Raw genomic sequence first — 20,564 nt, 5'->3', positions numbered from 1 at the left:
ACAGATGTAGGCTCAGTTGAGGGCCTGGCATATCACCGTGGTTGGGATACACTCTACTGGACCAGTTACACAACCTCAACCATCACTCGCCACACTGTGGACCAGAGCCGCTCTGTGGCCTATAACCGCAACACTGTTGTCACTATGTCTGGAGAGGACCATCCCAGAGCCTTTGTGCTGGACGAGTGTCAGGAGTGAGTCATTAATACCGAAACTTCGTGCCATGCACTGTATCTGAACCTCTTTCTTTTGAACCGTAGATTTATTTTCAGTTCTTTCAACCTTGACATTTATTCCAAGATGTTTTTTGAGCTCCACTGCACATCATTATGCTTATCCTGAGTTTGCGCCCACTACAGTATTATGTTCTGGACCAACTGGAATGAGCAGGCTCCAAGCATCATGAGGGCCTCTCTGAATGGAGCCAATGTGCTCGCGATCATCGGTAGTGATATTAAAACTCCCAACGGCCTGGCCATAGATCACCGTGCTGAAAAACTCTACTTCTCTGACGCCACACTGGACAAGATTGAACGCTGCGAATATGATGGAAGCAGCCGTTATGTAAGACAGCCCTTTAGTTTACTCTTTGGCTACATTGAGGTGTTGAATTCTGTGAAATGATGGCGAAATGTTTCCGCTTCAGGTCTTGTTGAAAAATGAGCCTGTGCATCCATTTGGCCTGGCTGTGTATGGAGACTACATCTTCTGGACTGACTGGGTGAGGAGAGCCGTCCTTCGGGCTGACAAATACACAGGAGGAGACATGAAAGTGCTGCGTGCGGACATCCCTCAGCAACCAATGGGCATTGTGGCTGTAGCTAATAACACCAACAGCTGTAAGTATCGGTTACTGAATTTACTGGAAAGTTTGTATAGGTGGCACCTCTCGATTACATTTTCATTTATTTTGTATCCATACTAAAAGTGAGGCTTTCGGCAGCCCGTCATTCCCCCACTTTGATTCAGACTGACATACTTCAACACGGAATAGGTTGCCATGAAATTTCTCACAGATATCTATATCTCAATGTCCAATACCTGCAAAACTAATAATATTCTCATCAGCCTCGGCTGTATGTTTGTAACTGGAAAATTCTCTCATGCTAACAAGCTAAAGTAAGATGGAGAACATGGTAAATGTTATACATGCAAAACAACAGCATGTTGGTGTTGGTAACAAATCATTAGCATGACTGTAGAGTAGCCTTGTTATATTCTACAACAAACTTAAACTATGACCAAGTTTATTTATTTATATATACAGTATATATATATACATATATGTATATTTATATATACATATATGTATATATATATTGGACATTCTGTTTTAATATTTTCGCCACAAGGAAATAAGACTCTAACCCCCTCTGTGTCATGACTTCCTCAGGTGAGTTTTCTCCTTGTCGCGCAAATAACGGAGGTTGCCAAGACCTGTGTCTGCCCACCTCCGATGGACGGGTTAACTGCAGTTGCCGCGGCGACAGACAACTCCTTGAAGACAACACCTGCTCTTGTAAGAGAAAGTCTTCAATCATTGTAGGAAACGATTGTCCACTTCCTGATTAAAAGGTAGAATTTTGCTGAATTTAAATGTTTTTACCTCACCAGCACTGAATGTGTCATGTGGAAGTGTGGATGACTTTGAGTGTGGAAACGGCGACTGTATCAACTACAGCCTGACCTGTGATGGCATGACCCACTGCAAGGACAAGTCTGATGAGAAGCAGTCCTATTGTGGTGAGTTTCTGATGAGACTATTGGTTACGGCACTACTGGTGAGCTGTCACAGGCCACCAATTATATTTGATAATTTTCAGTTAATTAGCTGATGGTTATAGTCAAAGCAATGTAAAATTGGTGCAAAAATACAATACAATTTGTATTAAATAATGTTGTTAGAGGAGAGAATTACTACTTAGGAAAGAAAATGTAAATGTTGAGCTTAAAGAGGGGAAAGGGGGAATGTAGTTTCTTTGATGCAGAGTATGTAGCACAGCTTATTGGTTAAATGTATGTAAAAGTGAGTTGTTTTTATATTTGTATTTATAATATGCGAAAAAGGACTCTGGACTTTTTGCCAACTCTAATCGACTGCTGTTTCTCCGCAGCCAATCGAATTTGTAAGAAAGGCTACAGGCGCTGCATGAACGGCCGATGTATCGGCCACCAGTTCTGGTGTGATGGCACAGATGACTGTGGTGACCGCTCGGATGAACTGCCCTGCAACAGTAAGCAATTAATATCCACTTGTATGGCTGATTGAAAAATCATAAAGGTTTGAATAGATGTCAGTCTGGTATCAGATTTAGCTAAAAGTTTAACTGTTATGTCCACACAACCCCCCAATGTTTTTCTTTGCTCATTCAAACTGCCTCTTGCATCCTGCAGTGACCATGTGCAAAGTAGGAGAGTTCCAGTGTAAAGATGGAAGCTGTATTTCCAACTTCAGCCGCTGTGACCAGGTGGTCAACTGTGAGGATGCTAGTGATGAAATAAACTGCCGTAAGTAATCGACCATGATGATTCATAAAAGATTATTAAAGGGGAAATTTAACAGAAATGAGAATTGCATGGCGGAAAACAATCCTAATGGATTAGCTCAAATATCTTTGAAGTTCAGTTTTAAAAGCTTTTTCCATTATTCTCAGAAACCACTGATTGCTCCCGTTTCTTCCGCCTGGGAGTGAAAGGAGTGTCTTTCCAGAGCTGTGAGAAAACTACTCTGTGTTATCTGTCCTCATGGGTGTGTGACGGCAACAATGACTGTGGAGACTATTCAGATGAGAGAAACTGCCCAGGTCGGGTGCTTTGTTTCCCTTCAAAACGTTTTCTGCCTTTCTTAAATTGGCAAAGATTTTCAATTGTTTTTCTTCTCTTATCTTGCAGATAAAAGGAAGCTTAAATGTCCAGTCAACTTCTTTGCTTGTCCCAGTGGCCGCTGCATTCCTATGAGCTGGACCTGTGATAAGGAGAATGACTGTGAGAATGGAGCTGATGAGACGCACTGTGGTCAGTCAACAAAGTTCTCACCCATGTTATTTCGTGAAAATCCAAAGCATACTAGGAAAAACAGCCTCTTTCTTTTGGCTTCCCACTGCCCATGGAAAAACCTACGCAGTGTAAATAAGATAATTTCTCCCTCCTCCGCAGACAAATTTTGTTCATCCAGCCAGTTTGAATGTGGGAACCATCGCTGCATTTCCAGCCACTGGGTGTGTGACGGCTCTGATGACTGCGGAGATGGTTCTGATGAGGACCAGAAATGCAGTAAGTAACTCTCAAAAGTACTTTTCCCATGCCCAGTGGAGGCATTTGCTTTTATGCGTAAGATGTCCTGACATTACATCATCACATAACTTTCCCATAATTATCAGAGTCCAAGACATGCAGTCCTGAGGCTTTCCAGTGTCCCGGCTCCCACATGTGTGTGCCTCAACGCTGGAAGTGTGATGGAGACAAAGACTGTCCAGATGGAGCTGATGAGAGTGTCAAGGCTGGCTGCAGTGAGTGGGCCGGTTATTAAATAACTCCATGGACAAATCTGTCCTCCCAAGAGTTGTGGCTAAACAAAATAAAACAGAAACTCTGCCAACAAAGTTCCATGCCCATTAACAAATGTGTGTTTTCCATTTCCAGTGTACACCAACAACACTTGTGATGAAAATGAGTTTGGCTGCCAGAACAGACGGTGTATCCCCAAGCACTTTGTGTGCGATCATGACATTGATTGCTCCGATGGCTCCGATGAATCCCCAGAATGTGGTGAGTGTGTGTGTGGACTGGAATCCTGGAAGAGAAAGTCAGGAAGGAAAGTCCAAAAATTCATCCCACAACATTTCATTGTGGTAGTCTTATGATAAACATCCTCTTGTTGTGATGTAGAATACCCAACATGTGGTCCAGATGAGTTCCGCTGTGCTAACGGCCGCTGCCTCAACCAGAAGAAATGGGAGTGTGATGGCGAGTTTGACTGTCAGGATCGCTCCGATGAAGCTCCCAAGAACCCTCGCTGCACTGACTCAGGTCGAAATTATAATCAATGTGTGAGAAACACAGAACTGCCAAAGCCACATCCTGTTTCAAAGTTACACTAACGTAACCTGCCATTTGTCTGTGATTTCAGAGAGGACGTGTAATGAGTCTGCCTTCATGTGCCGTAATGGGAAGTGTTTGAATGAGACTCTGCTGTGCGACCGCAATGATGACTGCGGTGACGGCTCTGATGAACTCAACTGCTTCATCAACGAGTGTCTCAACAGTAAGCTGAGTGGTTGCTCGCAGCTCTGCGATGACCTCAAGATTGGCTTCAAGGTAAGTCGTCCAATTGTTTTTCAATTTGCATTTTTACGGCCCAATTTTATATGAGCAAATTAAGCAAATCCAATTACTTTGGGAACTCACTGACTTATCTATTCATGGTGATTTAAAGAGGACCTGAATTAAAAAAATGTGGGAACCACTCACTTCAGGCATGCAGTTCTGTAAACAAACATGTTTGGTCTCTCTTCCTTGATGTAGCAGGCCATTATTAGAGCAGCTTGGACTCTGTATGAACTCTCATGTCTGTGATGTTGAGGAAGTAGTCAGAGCTTCACTTGAAAATTATACGCAATGATTTGTAAACCCAAAGGTTTTTCATGCTGTTCAGGGTGTCAGTATCCAATGTTTGCGCAACATTTAATTGTACAAAACTTGACCATCAAAGAGTTGCCTGCGTGTGTGACTTCTTTGTGCACAGTGCCCAGTATCATTACAATTCCCCAATAATGGCAAAGGAGTATAATTTGGAAGTGTGAGAAAGTGTTTGAGTTTTAAAACACAGATGTGCTTATGAGTACTGACAGTTTAGCTGATTCTGACTATTCCTTGTGGTAAAATTATGTGCATTCCACCTATTAGTCAAACACATTGAATGACAGCTTATTTTGTACCCACGCTCTCTGTTGCGAGAGTATTTTGCAAATGAGATTCGTAGCTATTTATGCAGTTTATCTGACAGTGGGATTTAATAAAAGTGTTGAGATATTTGTAACACTCTACATATGAACTGGCTCTTGGTGAAGGAACAACATGTCTATCAGTTGGACTGACAGGGCTTTTGTCAGGCAGTGGCAGGCACTTCTAATTGGTCCAGACTGAAAGTGAGAAATGCTCAAACTTGAAGGCGAAGAGATGTTGACATGTCTCCTGTGCTCTTGGCCCCTTCAGTGCAGGTGTCATCCTGGTTTCCAGCTTAAGCGTGATGGGAAGACATGCGTGGATATAGACGAGTGCACGACCACCTACCCCTGTTCTCAGCGCTGCATCAACACACATGGCAGCTTCCACTGTCTCTGCGTGGATGGCTTTGAACTCAGCCCCAATGACCCCACCATCTGCAAGTCCACGTCGGGTAAGGCATGCTTGTGTGTGTGTTTTGCATTTTGCTGTTTTTTTCTCAGCCGAATCGTCACTGACTCAAATGTTTTCTGTCTGGTATTCGTGTGTAGAAGAGGAGCCCTACTTGATCTTTGCTAACCGATACTACCTAAGAAAACTCAACCTGGATGGATCCAACTACACTCTTATAAAACAGGTGAGACGCTCTTTATCTCTGTTTGACCGGCCGTAACACAACAAGATGAAGCTCTTATTGTTCACACTGTATTCACCTGTAACAACCATCGATACCTCTGCTTCAGGGTCTAAATAACGCAGTGGCACTGGACTTCCACTACGCAGAGCAGATGATCTACTGGACAGACGTGACCACTCAGGGCAGCATGATCCGACGCATGCTTATGAACGGCAGCAACATAGAGGTCAGTGAGGAACTCGGACCACCTTTGAGCCAGCCATCACATTAACCATTACAAACCATTGTATTTACTCCTTTTTATGAAATTTGTGTGAATCTCTCGACTGGAACCGTTCTGTCTAACCCTGTGGCCCACTGACGTGGCAGGTTTTGCACCGGACCTCCCTGAGTAACCCAGATGGCTTGGCAGTGGATTGGGTTGGCGGGAACTTATACTGGTGTGACAAAGGCCGGGACACCATCGAGGTGTCAAAGCTCAATGGGGCCTACCGGACTGTGCTGGTCAACCAGGGCCTGAGGGAACCTCGTGCTGTGGCTGTGGATGTCCGCTATGGGTGAGAAGCACAGCTCAAGTTTCACAGGCTATCAAAATATTCTCATCCGGTCATGGTGACTGCTGAGCTATTTTTTTAACATTTACAGTCCTTGTCCTTTTGAGTACCATACTGTAACTAACACACTATCTTTATCCCCTGCTGGTTAGGTATCTGTATTGGTCTGACTGGGGGGACAGCCCTCACATTGGGAGAATCGGGATGGACGGCACAAACAGAAGTGTCATTGTCGAGGATAAGATCACGTGGCCCAATGGACTAACCCTGGACTTCATCAATGACCGTATATACTGGGCCGACGCCAGAGAGGACTACATCGAGTTTGCCAGCCTCGATGGCACCAACAGACACACAGGTAACGGACCAGTTCACATTCAGACATCTTCAAGCAACTTGACTGATGGGTCAGGATTTTCATGTATTACTCTAAATATTGGACTTTGGAAAAATAAGAAATGCATTTCAAGTAAATAAAACGTCATTTTAAAAAGAAAAGTTACGAAGCCAGGAAACTGAAGGCCACATAGTCGCATCTTCAACTTGAAATGTATACGGAAGATGCATTCAAGGCGCCATTGTTGATGCATTTATTGTTTTAGTCTTTTAAATAAAGCTGGTGAAAAACTGGGAAGCTTCAAATAGTTTGTCTAGTCCACTTAAAAGGAGAAATGCATTTCACAAAACCTCATTGGCTGTGAAACGAGGAAGTGCAGAAACTAAATATTCCACCGTTTTGTGATGTTTACAATTTGTAGGCTGCCAGGCTTATGGGCTTGTCATCAGTCTGAAGAGTTTCCTCTTGTTAAATAGTCGTGCATACGTTGTTTGGGAGCCACCAACAATAAGCGGGCAGGTCAGATGGGCTCATGCAGCATGCAGCACAGAAGCCCTTTTGTTTTGACCAGTGAGGCCTCTAGCATGTATGACGTCTACATAGCGCTCAGTTGCTTAACACCCTCACTACAATAGTTGATATTGTCAACCAACCAGGCGTGCAGAAGAATTCTGGAGCCCAGCCGGGCGTTTGTATTGTTCTTCCGCTAAGCTCTGGTCAACGCATATAGATGGCTGCGGCTTCCCATCATTCCTCGAATAAAGGACCTACATATGTCAAAGTTTGACTTGTTCGAGAACATGGTACTATAAGTATTGGCTTAGTTTATCCAGTCAGTTATTCACCTGCCCTTTGATATACAAACACCAGTTTGGCCTTGTGTGTGTTTGCAGACCAAGACTTGGCCTGTTTGATTTGATCGGGCTTGAGCAAAGGGAGCTTCATGCTAATCCAACTAATATCACAGTTCGACCTGATACTTCCATCTCATTATACCATCTTTTTAGTTCTTTAACCATTGTGTTGCCTTAGGGTCATTTTGACCCGAATCAATATTACACCCTCCTGTTACCTTTATATTTACTAACACATTTTACCCTTTGGGTTCAATTTGACGCCAGCAATTAAAACCTCCAGAAAATTATTAGAATTAATATTGTTTTCCAAGTTTAAGTGTGAGGCACTTTATGTTTGTTTGTTGACTACCGAAAGAACACTGACATTAAACATTGAATGGGGTCAAATTAGTCCTAAGGCGGGGGGAGGGTGTAATATTGATTCGGGTCAAAATGACCCTAAGGCAACACGAGGGTTAAAGCACCTCACTTATGATAATCAATACTGAAACCGTGGTCACCTCATGACCAGGGGTTGTGAACTTGTGTCATGTGTCTTATTGCGTGTGGCAATCCATGCATGTGTGATGTATCTGTTTTACAACAGAAACTAATGGCATGTTTCGAGAATGCATGAACCTCAAATACTGAGAACAAACACATGAAATGACAAGAAATGGGAGCAGAAAAGGTGCAATTAGAGTGTAAAGCCTAATGCGGCGTAGAAACCATTACCTAACACACCGAGAGAAGAGAGCCACTGTAGCTGTGCACCCCGCCTCTGTTTTACATTAACAGGACAAGACTGTCCCAACTGTTTCTCTTTAGGATACAGCGGCAAGAATAAGAAACGTTTGATTGCTAAAATCACAACATTATCTTCCTCTTCTTTTCTTTACCATTGGACATTGAATTTCTCAAATATAATGGAAATTTGTATTGTATGTAATATGAATGGGACATTTATGTCCAGTTTATCACACCCGTATAGTGGAGCATATGTTTCTCTTATTTGGAAAGCATGGTGTTTACTGGTGATGAGCATTACTAAGCAGAAATGTATGAACAAATCAGGAAAAGATTGATTTTTGGTAACAGAAATGCACAAATTAATTGTAATAATGTGTAACAGTGGGAAACCTTCAGTATGAAAGAATAACTATCGACTCATTAACAATGTGCTTCACTGTTTGTCTGTTGCTTCTCAGTCCTCAGTCAAGACATCCCCCACATCTTTGCAATGACTCTGTTTGAGGAGCACATCTACTGGACCGACTGGGAGACAAAGTCCATCAACAGGGCTCATAAGTCTCTGGGTACCAACAAGACCACCCTGATAAGCACCTTGCACCGGCCCATGGACATTCACATTTACCATCCCTACCGCCAGCCCGAAGGTAAAAGCTGCTTCTTTTTTTAATCAGACTTTTCCAATTCTCCCCAAAAAAGACAATCCGATCTTACCTGTCTCCTTTTCAATAACATGTTTACCAACTAAACGTCTGGACTAGTGTCTAGTCCAAGAAAGAAGATTTGAAAAGGCGTTAAATTCTGTTATGGTGTCGGGATTTATTGTTTATATTGATGAATGCAAAGGCACCAACACACTCTGAAACACAAAATTGATATCTTCCCTACGTGATCCAAATATCATAAAACCTCAGTATTGTGCTGAATCACATGTCGTTGCAGTCAAAGTTTATTACATTTCCAATTTTCCATCATTTTCTCAGTGCTCAACCACCCGTGCCAGACAAACAACGGCGGCTGCAGTAACCTCTGCCTCCTCTCTCCTGGAGGGGGCTACAAGTGTGCCTGTCCCACCAACTTCTTCCTGGCAAATGATCACCGCACTTGCATGTCCAACTGTACAGCCAGCCAGGTAAGGAGGCGCCATCATCAATGTGAATATGACTGAATGACTACAGTTGATAGGTGTCTTTTCATATCTCCATTTCTCGCTCTGTCTTGATTAAGAAAGTGCTATGCCGTGTGATTGTCTATTGATAGCTGGATGGTTGCCCAGTGCTACAGCAGCTAGCTCCTGCTGAGTCAGCACTGTTGATGCAGAGGAGCTCTTGCGTTATGTCCTTTCATCATTTTGATTAATGTCCCTCTTGTGCTGTAGTTTGTATGCAAGAACGACAAGTGCATTCCTTTCTGGTGGAAATGTGACACCGAGGATGATTGCGGGGACCGGTCGGATGAGCCAGCAGACTGCCGTAAGTGTTTGAGAAAGATAATTAGGAGACTAAAGTGTGTCACATTCCTGAAACATGTCGGTGTGTAATTCATTTTTTAATAAACTGAACTATTCTGCAGAGAGGAGCGGAAGTATTGAAAAATGTGATGCTGACAAAAAATTTTTTTTCATGACAGCGGAGTTCAAATGCAGGCCAGGGCAGTTTCAGTGTGGCACCGGAATTTGCACCAACCCTGCCTACATCTGTGACGGAGACAACGACTGCCAGGACAACTCGGATGAAGCCAACTGCGGTATGTCACCACATTATTATCTTGCACATTTAATTATCTGCATCCTGCCCTGTGTATATTGTGTTGGATACTAACATCACTCCTTTCTTGCTCACATCTGTTGCTTGTGTCGTTGTGTTGTTCTGCTTGTGTAACCGCTCCGCAGACATTCACGTTTGCCTGCCCAGTCAGTTCAAATGTTCCCACCCAAGCCGCTGCATCCCGGGCATTTTCCGCTGCAACGGCCAGGACAACTGTGGAGAAGGAGAGGATGAGAAGGACTGCCGTGAGTAGCACCATTTTTCTTTTTATTCAATTGCATCATATATAATGCAGTGCAAGCCTCGCTATGCTATTCTTACACTTTGATTCTTAATTTCACACGGTGACTTTAACTCTATCATTCCCTCCCACAGCCGAGGTAACGTGTGCGCCCACCCAGTTTCAATGTGCCATCACAAAACGCTGCATACCTCGTGTTTGGGTGTGTGACCGCGACAATGACTGCGTGGATGGATCTGATGAGCCCGCCAACTGCAGTAAGATTCATTTCAGTTTGCATTTTGTTTATCTTGAGTCGTCCTGGTCAGCCCTCAAAAGTAACCGCCCCCAAATGTCTCCAGCCCAGATGACGTGTGGTGTAGACGAGTTCCGATGCAAAGACTCTGGACGCTGCATCCCCGCTCGCTGGAAGTGTGACGGCGAAGACGACTGTGGTGACGCGTCGGATGAACCAAAAGAGGAGTGTGGTAAGAAAATCCTCCTTTTTTTTTTTTTTTTTTTAAATGAAGATGCCCTGAAGCGGCATTCCTGCCACGTAGGTTTTCAAATCTGATTTTGTTTCTCTCTATTTTTCTTTTATGGATTCTAACACTCCGTGTGTTTTGTACAGCTGAAAGGACATGTGAGCCATACCAGTTCAGGTGTAAGAACAACCGCTGCGTACCAGGCCGCTGGCAGTGTGACTACGACAACGACTGTGGGGACAACTCTGATGAAGACAAGTGCAGTAGGTGTCACTTTAAGCTTCGGGACACCGCCTTTATGCCGTGTACTACTGGTACCTGTTATCTCACCTTGTCCAGTGTCACTTACACTCATGCCTGGTCCACTGGATGCATACTCACTCTGGATCTTTAACCTGTTAACTCTGCATTCTAAGTCACTTACATGCGATAACATCCATTCTGTCATTTCGGATGCATCTCACCTCATCTGATATTTGTTTCATTTCATACTGTCCAGTTGGCATGAGCCAGAGGTAAGTTACTCCACCTTCATATGTCACCCGTCTGCTGTGTCTCCTACTCTACGCTGTTTCCACTCTCTCATGCTCCTGTCCAGCTGTGACCCCACCCCCACCTGTGAGAGTCTGCAACCTGAGCTCTAAATACTGATTTTTGCTGTATTGCGGTTCTGTTTCCCATTTGTCACCAGATGCCACTGCATAAAACATTATGTTTAATGCTTTTTTATTATTAAAAACGTAAATAAAGCACTCAAATGAAATACCTTCGATAAAAATAGTATTCAGACTTATTGAGCTCCTTTCATTCTCTCACTTCACCTCCTGCTGCATCCACTATCGTCCTCTGTGGTTGTTTCAACCTTTGTCCCGTGTTTTGTGGTAAAGACTAAAAGTCATAGCTCACTGTGAGGGGTGTTTATGTGTTATGTCACTGACCTGGCCACCCTGCCTTCTTCTGCAGTGCCTCGACAATGTTCAGAAAGTGAGTTTGCCTGCACCAATGGCCGCTGTATTGCTGGGAGGTGGAAGTGTGACGGAGACCATGACTGTGCTGATGGATCTGATGAGGTGCAGAAACCTAATGTTTGGGCATCCTTTAAAATGAGATCTTGTATTGATCTGGAAAGATAATGGAATTGTCTGTTTTGTAAGTTTTCATTTGTAAGTACATACGCTGATCTTGTGGGCTATGATGTTTCTTCAGAATGGCTGTGACCTTAAGTGTGACAACGACCAGTTCCAGTGTAAGAACGGACACTGCATCCCCATCCGCTGGCGTTGTGACGCCGACCCCGACTGCATGGACGGCAGCGATGAAGAGAATTGCGGCAGTGCTGGTAAGTTCATGCTTGTGTCTATATATGCCGTTTTAAATTCCATTATATGTGAGTAATTTGTACTGCTAATCTGATTGTTGCATTGAACTAGTAAAAATCTCTTTTTGTTTTACTCAGCTGGGCGTCACTGCCCTCTGGATGAGTTCCAGTGTAACAACACTTTGTGTAAACCCCTCGCCTGGAAGTGTGACGGAGAGGATGACTGTGGGGACAACTCTGACGAGAACCCCGAGGAGTGCAGTGAGTGCAGCCTAGTGAATCACGCACATGTGCAACGTCTTTGTCTTTTGCGATCGTTTGTCCAAATTTGTATCCTACCTTTTTGTCTCATGTCCTCTTTTCTGTTTGGCTTTTCAGGGAAGTTCCAATGTCCTCCCACCAGAGCTTTCCGCTGCCAAAACGACCGTGTGTGTCTGCAAGTGTCAAAGAGTTGTGATGGTGTCAATAATTGCGGCGACAAATCAGATGAACTGAACTGCCGTAAGTTGTCGAGTCTTTCAAATCGATGTGAAATCCCCTCCACTTCAACTATGATTAAGGAGATTGCTGATGTGTGTGTGTGTGTCTACAGAGGCCCCTCCAGCTGTTCCCACATGTGAGAAGGATGAGTTCCTGTGTAGCAACAGCAGATGCATCAGCTCCACTCTGCGTTGTAACTTCTTTAACGATTGTGAGGATTATGGCTCTGATGAGATCAACTGCAAGACAGGTGCTTCATGTCAAAACTTCTACATTATAAAGTAATTGTATCAAATGTTAGGTATCGGCAGATTTTAAAGACCTCGGACTCGTGTTTGACTTGTATTTGTGTTCAGAAACCGAACTGAATGACTGCAGGAGTAACCGGACTCAGTGTGGCGATGGCGACGAGGCCCACTGCGTCCCCAACGGCACAGACTCTTTCTGCTCCTGCAAACCTGGCTTCCAGAAGACGGGACACTACACCTGTGGAGGTACACCTGCCCAGAGCACTTCACCAGACCAATAATAACTCACCTCAAATTCATAAATGCTTTGGAGGTAAGGAAGTGGGGTGTGGTATTTTCCTATTTAATACAACCTTTTATTTGGCTCTCCATTTTTCAGATAAGAATGAGTGTGTTCAGTTCGGAGTGTGTTCCCATGTCTGCAACAACACCAAAGGCTCCTACAAATGCAGCTGCCACAAGTACTTCACTAGGATCAGTGACACGTGCAAGGCTGACAGTGAGAACTATAACTATATATATGTTATACTCTGCTTATCCTTTTCTGATTCTTTTTAAAATACCCGTAATTGTTCACTTTAGTTTCAACGGCCATCCTTGTGATTTTGTTCTCCTTCCTTTTACAGGCATGAACAGCAGTCGACAGATTCTCTACATCGCCGACGACAATGAAATCCGCAGCTTGGACCCCGGCATGCCCAACTGGCATTATGAGCAGACCTTCCAAGGCGATGCCAGTGTGCGTATCGATGCGATGGACCTGCATGTCAAAACCAACCGCATCTTCTGGACCAACTGGCACACGGGCCGCATCTCCTCCTATGAACTTCCAGGACCGTCCACATCGCCCTCCTCCTCGAGTGAGGGCAGGATCACCAACCTGCAGGTAATGCTGGTCAAATGTGTGCAGGTGCACACACTCTTCATCACACTCTTACAAACGCATCCCACACAATCATATTGGCATGCAATGACTGCCTCTCTGCCTGTATCCAGATCAAGGAGCTAAAGATGCCTCGTGGTATAGCCGTGGACTGGGTGGCTGGTAACCTGTACTGGACGGACTCCGGCCGAGATGTAATCGAAGTGGCTCAGATGTCAGGCCAGCATTGCAAGACGCTCGTCTCTGGCATGATAGACGAGCCTTATGCCATCGTAGTGGATCCACAGAGAGGGTAAGAGAGAGTGAACCTTTTGATGGGGGCTTTCGGGCAACACTCGACATAGAAATCATCATATATTTTATACGTGTGTTCCAACTCTGTGTTTCCCTTCAGTACCATGTATTGGGCAGACTGGGGGAACCACCCTAAAATTGAGACTGCTGCCATGGACGGCACTCTGAGACAGACTCTAGTTCATGAGAACATCCAGTGGCCCACTGGTCAGTACCACATTAGCATTATACGATTACAGACTTTTATTCTCTATAGGTTGCCATGTCTTTATCTGCAAGGCTCTTCCATTCTGTCTCTACAGGTTTGGCTGTCGACTACTTCAACGAGCGTCTTTACTGGGCAGATGCTAAACTCTCAGTGATTGGCAGTGTTCGTCTGGATGGCTCTGATCCTGTAGTTTCCGTCTCTGGCATCAAAAACAGTTGAGTTTTTTTCCTTCACTTAAAACAAAACTGTGAGAAACTTGAAAATTCAGAAATCCTGTATTAGTTGATTTTTCTCTCTTTTTTTTTAATCCATTATCTTTTTCTTCCCTTTATTTCTCAGACATGCTTCATCCATACAGCATAGATATTTTTGAGGACTACATATATGGGGTCACCTACATCGATAACGTTGTCTTCCGGGTCAACAAGTTTGGCAAAGGCCTCATGGAGAATCTCACCACAGGCATCAACCATGCGACTGATATCGCCCTCTACCACCGTTACAAGCAGCCGGAGAGTACGTTTGCTTTTCTTTGCATTAGTTTCCTTGCTTCCTCAAAGTCATAACACGCGTAATACATGTTATGCTGTTTTTCTCACTGGATGTTTTCTTTGTCTCTGCATCAGTGACCAACCCATGTGACAGGAAGAAGTGTGAGTGGCTGTGTCTGCTCAGCCCCAGTGGACCTGTGTGCACCTGCCCCAACAACTACGTGGCAGACAACGGCACATGTGTGGAGAGACCGAGTCCCACCGAGTCCCCCTTCTGTAAGTCTGCACGGACCCTGATGTACACTTGCATATGACAGGCCCTCTTTCACATGATCAGACTCATTGGTGGTTTTCATCCTGGGTGCCTTTACAATCGGATGCGGCACACACGATATCGGTTCACCATGCAATCGCCCCTCCTGCCCCCTCTACAGCTCTCCCCACAGGGCCCTGCGATATACAGTGTCAGAACGGTGGGAGCTGCTTCCTCAACGCCCGTCAGGTGGCCAAGTGTCGCTGCCAGCCCAGCTACACCGGAGAGAGATGTGAGATCAACCAGTGCAGGGACTACTGCAAGAACGGAGGCACATGCACTGCTTCTCATACAGGTAAGAGCACGACACGTGTGATCTCTTTACCTTACTTTGCAGTCAAGCAAGACATTATTATTAGTTTATACTATGTTTATTCCCTTTTTATATAAGAACATCAGTCTCAGGTGTGTATATTTATGCAAAGATATTTTAGTTGGTCTTAAAATCATTAGCACAATTTCCACTCCTCCTTTTGATGTCTTAAAAGCTCCATGGAGTATTCATTAGTAACATGGATCCCATGCCCAAATGTTGCAGGCGAGAGGACATAAAACAGGTGATTTCCAAATATCACCAACTGGCTTCAAAGCTAGTTCTGCCTTTATTCTATCATATGCAATATCTATGTAAATGTTCGTTAACAGTCAACTAAAAGCAAAAGCATGACATTCTACGTACTGTAAGGACCTTCAGTTATTGAGATGCATCGCTGCAGCCTTTGTGTTTTATATTTGTTTCACAATTATTTTAACTTCATGTCTTTTGTCACAGGGGCCCAAACCTGCAGATGCCCAAGAGGCTTCACGGGGCCCAATTGTAACCGCCACACTTGTCAGGACTACTGCCTGAATGAAGGCAACTGCTCGGTCAACTTGGGCAACCAGCCAACCTGCAGCTGTCTGCCAGAGTACAAGGGAGACCAGTGCCAGTACAGTAAGTGGCAACGCCGTCAGATGTTGCTACATTGTCTTTAATTCTGGATCTGATGGATTCTCGGCTTCTTGAATATTTATTCTTCTGTCGTACTTTATGTAAAAAGATGCATTTCATTCCTCTACTCGAGCTCTTAACGTACAAAAAAACCACAACTCTAAAATGGGGCATTTTGTCACAAAATGATTAACTTTAAAAATATTATCCTTAATTGATTTGGAGAAGAAAAACGCCTCAGTACTATAAAAATCCTGTGGAACAATGTTTGAATCTATGAGCGTTTAGTTCGTTTCACTTATTACACGTCTTCCTCATGTCCTCAGCTAATTGTGAAGGCTTCTGTCACAACGCTGGAACCTGCTTGCAAACCTCCAACGGCACCAAAATCTGTCTTTGCACCAGTCAGTACATTGGACACCAATGTGAGTTGGACAAATGTCTATTCTGCGGGACGGGCAAGTGTTTGACGTCATCCTCGGGCGAGGTTTCCTGCAGGTGGGTACACTTTGGACAACGTGCACCAAGCCTGCACAAAATAATATTTGACTTTGTAAATATTTGTAGGTTTTAATTTTGGATTGCTCAGCAGCACGTGGGCAAGGGACACACATGAATAAATGTGCCATATTTGATTTTTAAACTATTAGCTTAAAGGCAGCTCTATCAGGACTCTAAGGAGATATTATTGAGCAACATAATAATTGTGTGTGTGTGTGTGTGTGTGTGTGTATAGCTGCCCCAACGGTCAAACCCAACCCAGCTGCTATTCCTGTTTGGACTACTGCTCAAATGGACAATGTTCAGTTGACACCCTTACCCTGCTGCCTCAGTGCAAGTAAGATATGACACCCATCTCAACCCCACATTTGAATACACTTATTTAAAATCTCAAATGCACAAGCAAATTCCCATTTTTACTGTGAACAGATTATTCTAACAGGGCAGGACTTTGCTGCTTCACTTTGTCTTTTTTTATAACATACTACACTACAACATTTGAAAGTTGTATTTTTGTTGTATGACATACTATACTATGCTTTATTTATACTGTGCTATGACCTTTGCACTACTTTTTACAACACAGTATACCATAAGAAAGGCATAGTATATCATTTTCCACAACTTTTTATGATGTACTATATCATTTTTTGGTTTTATTATTTACATACTATGCTTTTGTATACTATACGATAAACATTTCATTACTTTTTACAACGTACTATACTGTAATAAAATGTACGTCTTAGACGGCTTACTATAAAAAAGATTATTACATAGCATTATATGACTTTAATGACATGCTATGAAATCTTCCACGCCTTTTTGTGAAATACTATTACCTTTGTTTTTACTTTACTTGTTACTGCTCTGCATACAATTCTATGATATTTTGAATGGCATTCTATACTGGCATTATTACATCATAGTCTGATATTTTCACACTTGCCAGATGCTTTATGTTTATGTTTTGTCTGCACTCAAATTTGGCACACTTGTCCACTTTGACTCAAGGATGAACTGATTTAGCGTTTGATGGTCAACGGTCAAGGTCTATGACCCCACTAAACACTTGTTTGGCCATAACTGAAGAATACATATAATATTCATAACAATGCATTGGAGTTGTTAGCCTCGTGACTGAATGGAAATAATGAAATATTAACAGATGATTTTATTGCCGAAGAGACGTCACACTCTTCCTCTTCCCGACTATAATATTATCTATGATTCAGAATAAATTAAAAATATTTTTTACTGCGGCAAGAGAGAAACAATTAAATAACTTGCACACTTTGAAACTCTGTTTCATTGTGTGTGTCCAGGTGTTCTGCGGAATGGAGGGGATACAGATGTGAAATTGCAGCAGCTTCTATGGATTCTTCATCTTCGTCTTCCAGTGGAAGTAAGTCGCACAGTTCAGAGAATCTTGTTGGTAAAACATGCACTTTGGTCCTATTTGCTCACCTTATTTACTCACTTGCAGGTACCGCCTCCATCCTCATCCCAGTGCTTCTCCTGCTGTTACTGGCACTTCTAGTCGTTGGTGCCATCTTGTGGTACAAGAGGAGAATGCGAGGGTGAGTCCTGGTGTCAGAGACTTATGATGCAAACTCCATGTTCTCATCTGTTCCTCACACTATCAGATATCTCGCTTCTCTTTCTCTCTTATCTTGTGTTAACCATCTATTTCCTGTTTCCCAGGTCTCTATGGCCGGGCAAATCTCGTTCTCGGTGCTCGCGGTAACTTCATAGAGTTACATAATTCACATGTTGACCCACAACTCGTGTCCCGTCCCATCCTGAATATCCAGTCAGATTTAGCCAATCTGTTTGTCAATCCATTTGTCCAATCTGTTGGTCAATGTAGAAATCTGTTTGTCATCTCCTGTTTGCCTACCCAGCACAGGGACCTGTTGGCTCCGAGTCAAAGTAACAATCAAACCGTAATGTCCGTCCTGCATCGCCATGCCTTCCCTTTGTTACATGTGTTGTGTTAACCCTCCTGTTATGTTGCGGGTCAAATTGACCCGTTTGAAAATCTAGGAAAAATACTTCTAAGTACTCTTTCTGTATAAAACTTCTTCTGCTTACCTTATTTAGTGTAATCAACGTGAAAAAAAATACCAAAAAAATATCATGTATTTGCAACCCCCCCTGCAGGTTTATATAACAGAGATGATGTTCCCGGGTCAATTTGACCCGGCTGTGAAAGTGAAGGCTAAAAGTCATCAGAAGAGTCACGTTTAGACTATTTCTTTCTTTGTAAATGTAGGACAGTCTTTCTTACTCCCTCCCACCAAGTTTCAACACACACACACACACCAACACACACACACACACACACACACTAATACACACTCGCACAGACACCAACACACACACAAACACACATATCAGCACACACACAAACACACATATCAACACACACACACCCCGTTCACAACCACATATATAAAGTTGTACACATTTCAAACTTCAAACAAAAGAACCAGGTGGTTGTTATGGGAACCATCTCTATCCTGCTGTGTGCCCATCACCCTACATGAGAAGCACACTTTACAGACGAAACAATGTTTATCATCTTCTAACTTTCCCCCTAAATACACCTTTATTGGACATGGGACACTAATGTGAGGGTTTCTTTCATGTCACAACTAATACATATGTAGTATAGTACTTCTAATATACTGTCTCTGACTGGGAGAGACACACACCCTGTCTCATCCCAATCTCAGACCCACACACATTCTCTTTCTAACGACCCCAGCTGTGCGAGAAATACAGATACTATTTTGACGGGAACCTTTATTTTTCCCTGCGGGAAAACTCCACGCACGCCTTAGCAGGGGAGGGGCCAAACATACAAAATGGTTGCTGAGCAGTCTTACAACATTACACTCTGCAGATACATACGACTGCACCAAGAGGATGACTGTGTGCTGGCCTTTGGTCATCTTTTAGCATATAATTTATGCATTTTAACACTAAAAATAAACATAACTAAAGTTTACTTTCAATACAAATCCTTTATGACTCATTTGGCTTGATTTTTAGTGGGCGGGTCATTATGACCCTGAACAGCACAGGTGTCTCATCTCTATTTATCTACATCACCCCATGAAAGAAAAAAAATTACAAAATGCAAATAAAATTTAGGAGAAAATATATGTTATGGTAGACTAATGCAATTTAGATTTAGATTCTTTCAATGTTCCTAAAAAATTGTTTGAACATGTATTTTTCATTAAAACGAGTGAGTGCTCCTGATTGAACTCTGATCTATGGAGGGGTAAATAACTCAATTCCACTAAAAACTGATTTAATTGTTAGTAATGTTGTTGGTGATGATGTACAAACTATAGTTTTTAGAATTTTTTGGTTTCTGACCAATTTTGGATGATTCAACATTAACCGGGTCAAATTGACCCGGGAACATCACGGCTGTATGGAAGAAACGAACATAACAGGAGGGTTAATGTTAGGCTTACGCAATTGCTTGAATACTAAAATATACAACTGTGCCCCTACGAAAAATGTGTGTGTGCTTGCAAACAGTCGAATATTTGCAATGGGAAAGTCCAGCATTCTTCCCACTAGACATGCTGCTGTATATTCTGTGGGTTTGATCAAATGTGCTTTTGTCAAAAGCTCATTTGACAACCTTTAATATATGTTGTCTTGATTGTGTGAATTGTACGTTGCTGATCAGTCGGTACCTGGTTTATGCCACGTTGTGATATTCCTCAAGCCTGTACATTTTTTTATTTCTTTATTTCTCTGAAAACATAGGCCATGTTCTTCTAGTTCATTGTTTTGATGGTTTATCTTTATCTGTCTGCAGTGCAAAGGGCTTCCAACACCATCGAATGACAAATGGAGCAATGAATGTTGAGATTGGGAACCCCGCCTATAAGATCTATGAAGGAGACCCTGACGATGACGCTGGGGAGCTCCTGGATTCAGACTATGCTTTGGACCCAGACAAGGTAATGCAGATAAAAGCAGATTTGTATTAATAATCTCCTCACAGAAAACATCTCTATTCACTTACTCCCAGTGCTAATCAGCCATACAGATAGTTTAAGTTTCAACTACCTATATTAGAAATGTTCTGAAACTTCTCCCACCTAAAATAATTTCCCAGAGCAGGCCAATACACCATGCTACATTATAAACACTATAGGACATATCAACTTAAATTACAAACCAAAACTATCCCAAAGGTAAGAGAAATGAAGTGATTGGTTTTACCTATTTGGATGAACTGACTGTTTTAGATGACACAATGTTGTTTTTTGTTGTAATTTGAATGACCTGACCCTTAAAAGCACAACATGCAGTAAATGCCGGTTTCACATTGAATGG

At 42.9% G+C, this 20,564-nt stretch overlaps 1 protein-coding gene across 1 annotated transcript in view; it reads left to right on the top strand.

The window, feature by feature from the left end:
• lrp1ab (low density lipoprotein receptor-related protein 1Ab) overlaps positions 1 to 20,564 on the top strand; it is an 80,426-nt gene that overhangs the window by 58,001 nt on the left and 1,861 nt on the right. Inside the window, exons 42-88 of the mRNA XM_056423776.1 lie at positions 5 to 194; positions 360 to 564; positions 647 to 839; positions 1,394 to 1,519; positions 1,615 to 1,743; positions 2,115 to 2,234; positions 2,395 to 2,508; positions 2,655 to 2,804; positions 2,893 to 3,015; positions 3,157 to 3,273; positions 3,381 to 3,509; positions 3,643 to 3,768; positions 3,889 to 4,029; positions 4,130 to 4,317; positions 5,215 to 5,398; positions 5,496 to 5,581; positions 5,688 to 5,807; positions 5,951 to 6,138; positions 6,288 to 6,493; positions 8,517 to 8,705; positions 9,042 to 9,190; positions 9,437 to 9,530; positions 9,688 to 9,804; positions 9,950 to 10,069; positions 10,200 to 10,322; positions 10,407 to 10,532; positions 10,676 to 10,792; positions 11,493 to 11,599; positions 11,736 to 11,868; positions 11,986 to 12,108; positions 12,226 to 12,348; positions 12,440 to 12,577; positions 12,684 to 12,821; positions 12,955 to 13,074; positions 13,202 to 13,461; positions 13,572 to 13,750; positions 13,853 to 13,959; positions 14,055 to 14,174; positions 14,300 to 14,476; positions 14,587 to 14,727; positions 14,886 to 15,059; positions 15,537 to 15,698; positions 16,022 to 16,193; positions 16,432 to 16,533; positions 17,522 to 17,601; positions 17,683 to 17,776; positions 20,041 to 20,185. Of these exons, the coding sequence (XP_056279751.1) occupies positions 5 to 194; positions 360 to 564; positions 647 to 839; positions 1,394 to 1,519; positions 1,615 to 1,743; positions 2,115 to 2,234; positions 2,395 to 2,508; positions 2,655 to 2,804; positions 2,893 to 3,015; positions 3,157 to 3,273; positions 3,381 to 3,509; positions 3,643 to 3,768; positions 3,889 to 4,029; positions 4,130 to 4,317; positions 5,215 to 5,398; positions 5,496 to 5,581; positions 5,688 to 5,807; positions 5,951 to 6,138; positions 6,288 to 6,493; positions 8,517 to 8,705; positions 9,042 to 9,190; positions 9,437 to 9,530; positions 9,688 to 9,804; positions 9,950 to 10,069; positions 10,200 to 10,322; positions 10,407 to 10,532; positions 10,676 to 10,792; positions 11,493 to 11,599; positions 11,736 to 11,868; positions 11,986 to 12,108; positions 12,226 to 12,348; positions 12,440 to 12,577; positions 12,684 to 12,821; positions 12,955 to 13,074; positions 13,202 to 13,461; positions 13,572 to 13,750; positions 13,853 to 13,959; positions 14,055 to 14,174; positions 14,300 to 14,476; positions 14,587 to 14,727; positions 14,886 to 15,059; positions 15,537 to 15,698; positions 16,022 to 16,193; positions 16,432 to 16,533; positions 17,522 to 17,601; positions 17,683 to 17,776; positions 20,041 to 20,185 (6,665 nt within the window). The remainder of the gene's footprint in view (positions 1 to 4; positions 195 to 359; positions 565 to 646; positions 840 to 1,393; positions 1,520 to 1,614; positions 1,744 to 2,114; positions 2,235 to 2,394; positions 2,509 to 2,654; positions 2,805 to 2,892; positions 3,016 to 3,156; positions 3,274 to 3,380; positions 3,510 to 3,642; positions 3,769 to 3,888; positions 4,030 to 4,129; positions 4,318 to 5,214; positions 5,399 to 5,495; positions 5,582 to 5,687; positions 5,808 to 5,950; positions 6,139 to 6,287; positions 6,494 to 8,516; positions 8,706 to 9,041; positions 9,191 to 9,436; positions 9,531 to 9,687; positions 9,805 to 9,949; positions 10,070 to 10,199; positions 10,323 to 10,406; positions 10,533 to 10,675; positions 10,793 to 11,492; positions 11,600 to 11,735; positions 11,869 to 11,985; positions 12,109 to 12,225; positions 12,349 to 12,439; positions 12,578 to 12,683; positions 12,822 to 12,954; positions 13,075 to 13,201; positions 13,462 to 13,571; positions 13,751 to 13,852; positions 13,960 to 14,054; positions 14,175 to 14,299; positions 14,477 to 14,586; positions 14,728 to 14,885; positions 15,060 to 15,536; positions 15,699 to 16,021; positions 16,194 to 16,431; positions 16,534 to 17,521; positions 17,602 to 17,682; positions 17,777 to 20,040; positions 20,186 to 20,564) is intronic.

The sequence above is a fragment of the Pseudoliparis swirei genome, chromosome 9 (assembly GCF_029220125.1).
Source record: "Pseudoliparis swirei isolate HS2019 ecotype Mariana Trench chromosome 9, NWPU_hadal_v1, whole genome shotgun sequence".
NCBI classification, from domain to species: Eukaryota; Metazoa; Chordata; class Actinopteri; order Perciformes; family Liparidae; genus Pseudoliparis; species Pseudoliparis swirei.
The sequence above is the reverse complement of the archived record's forward strand: the minus strand, read 5'-3'. Positions and strand labels throughout refer to the sequence as shown.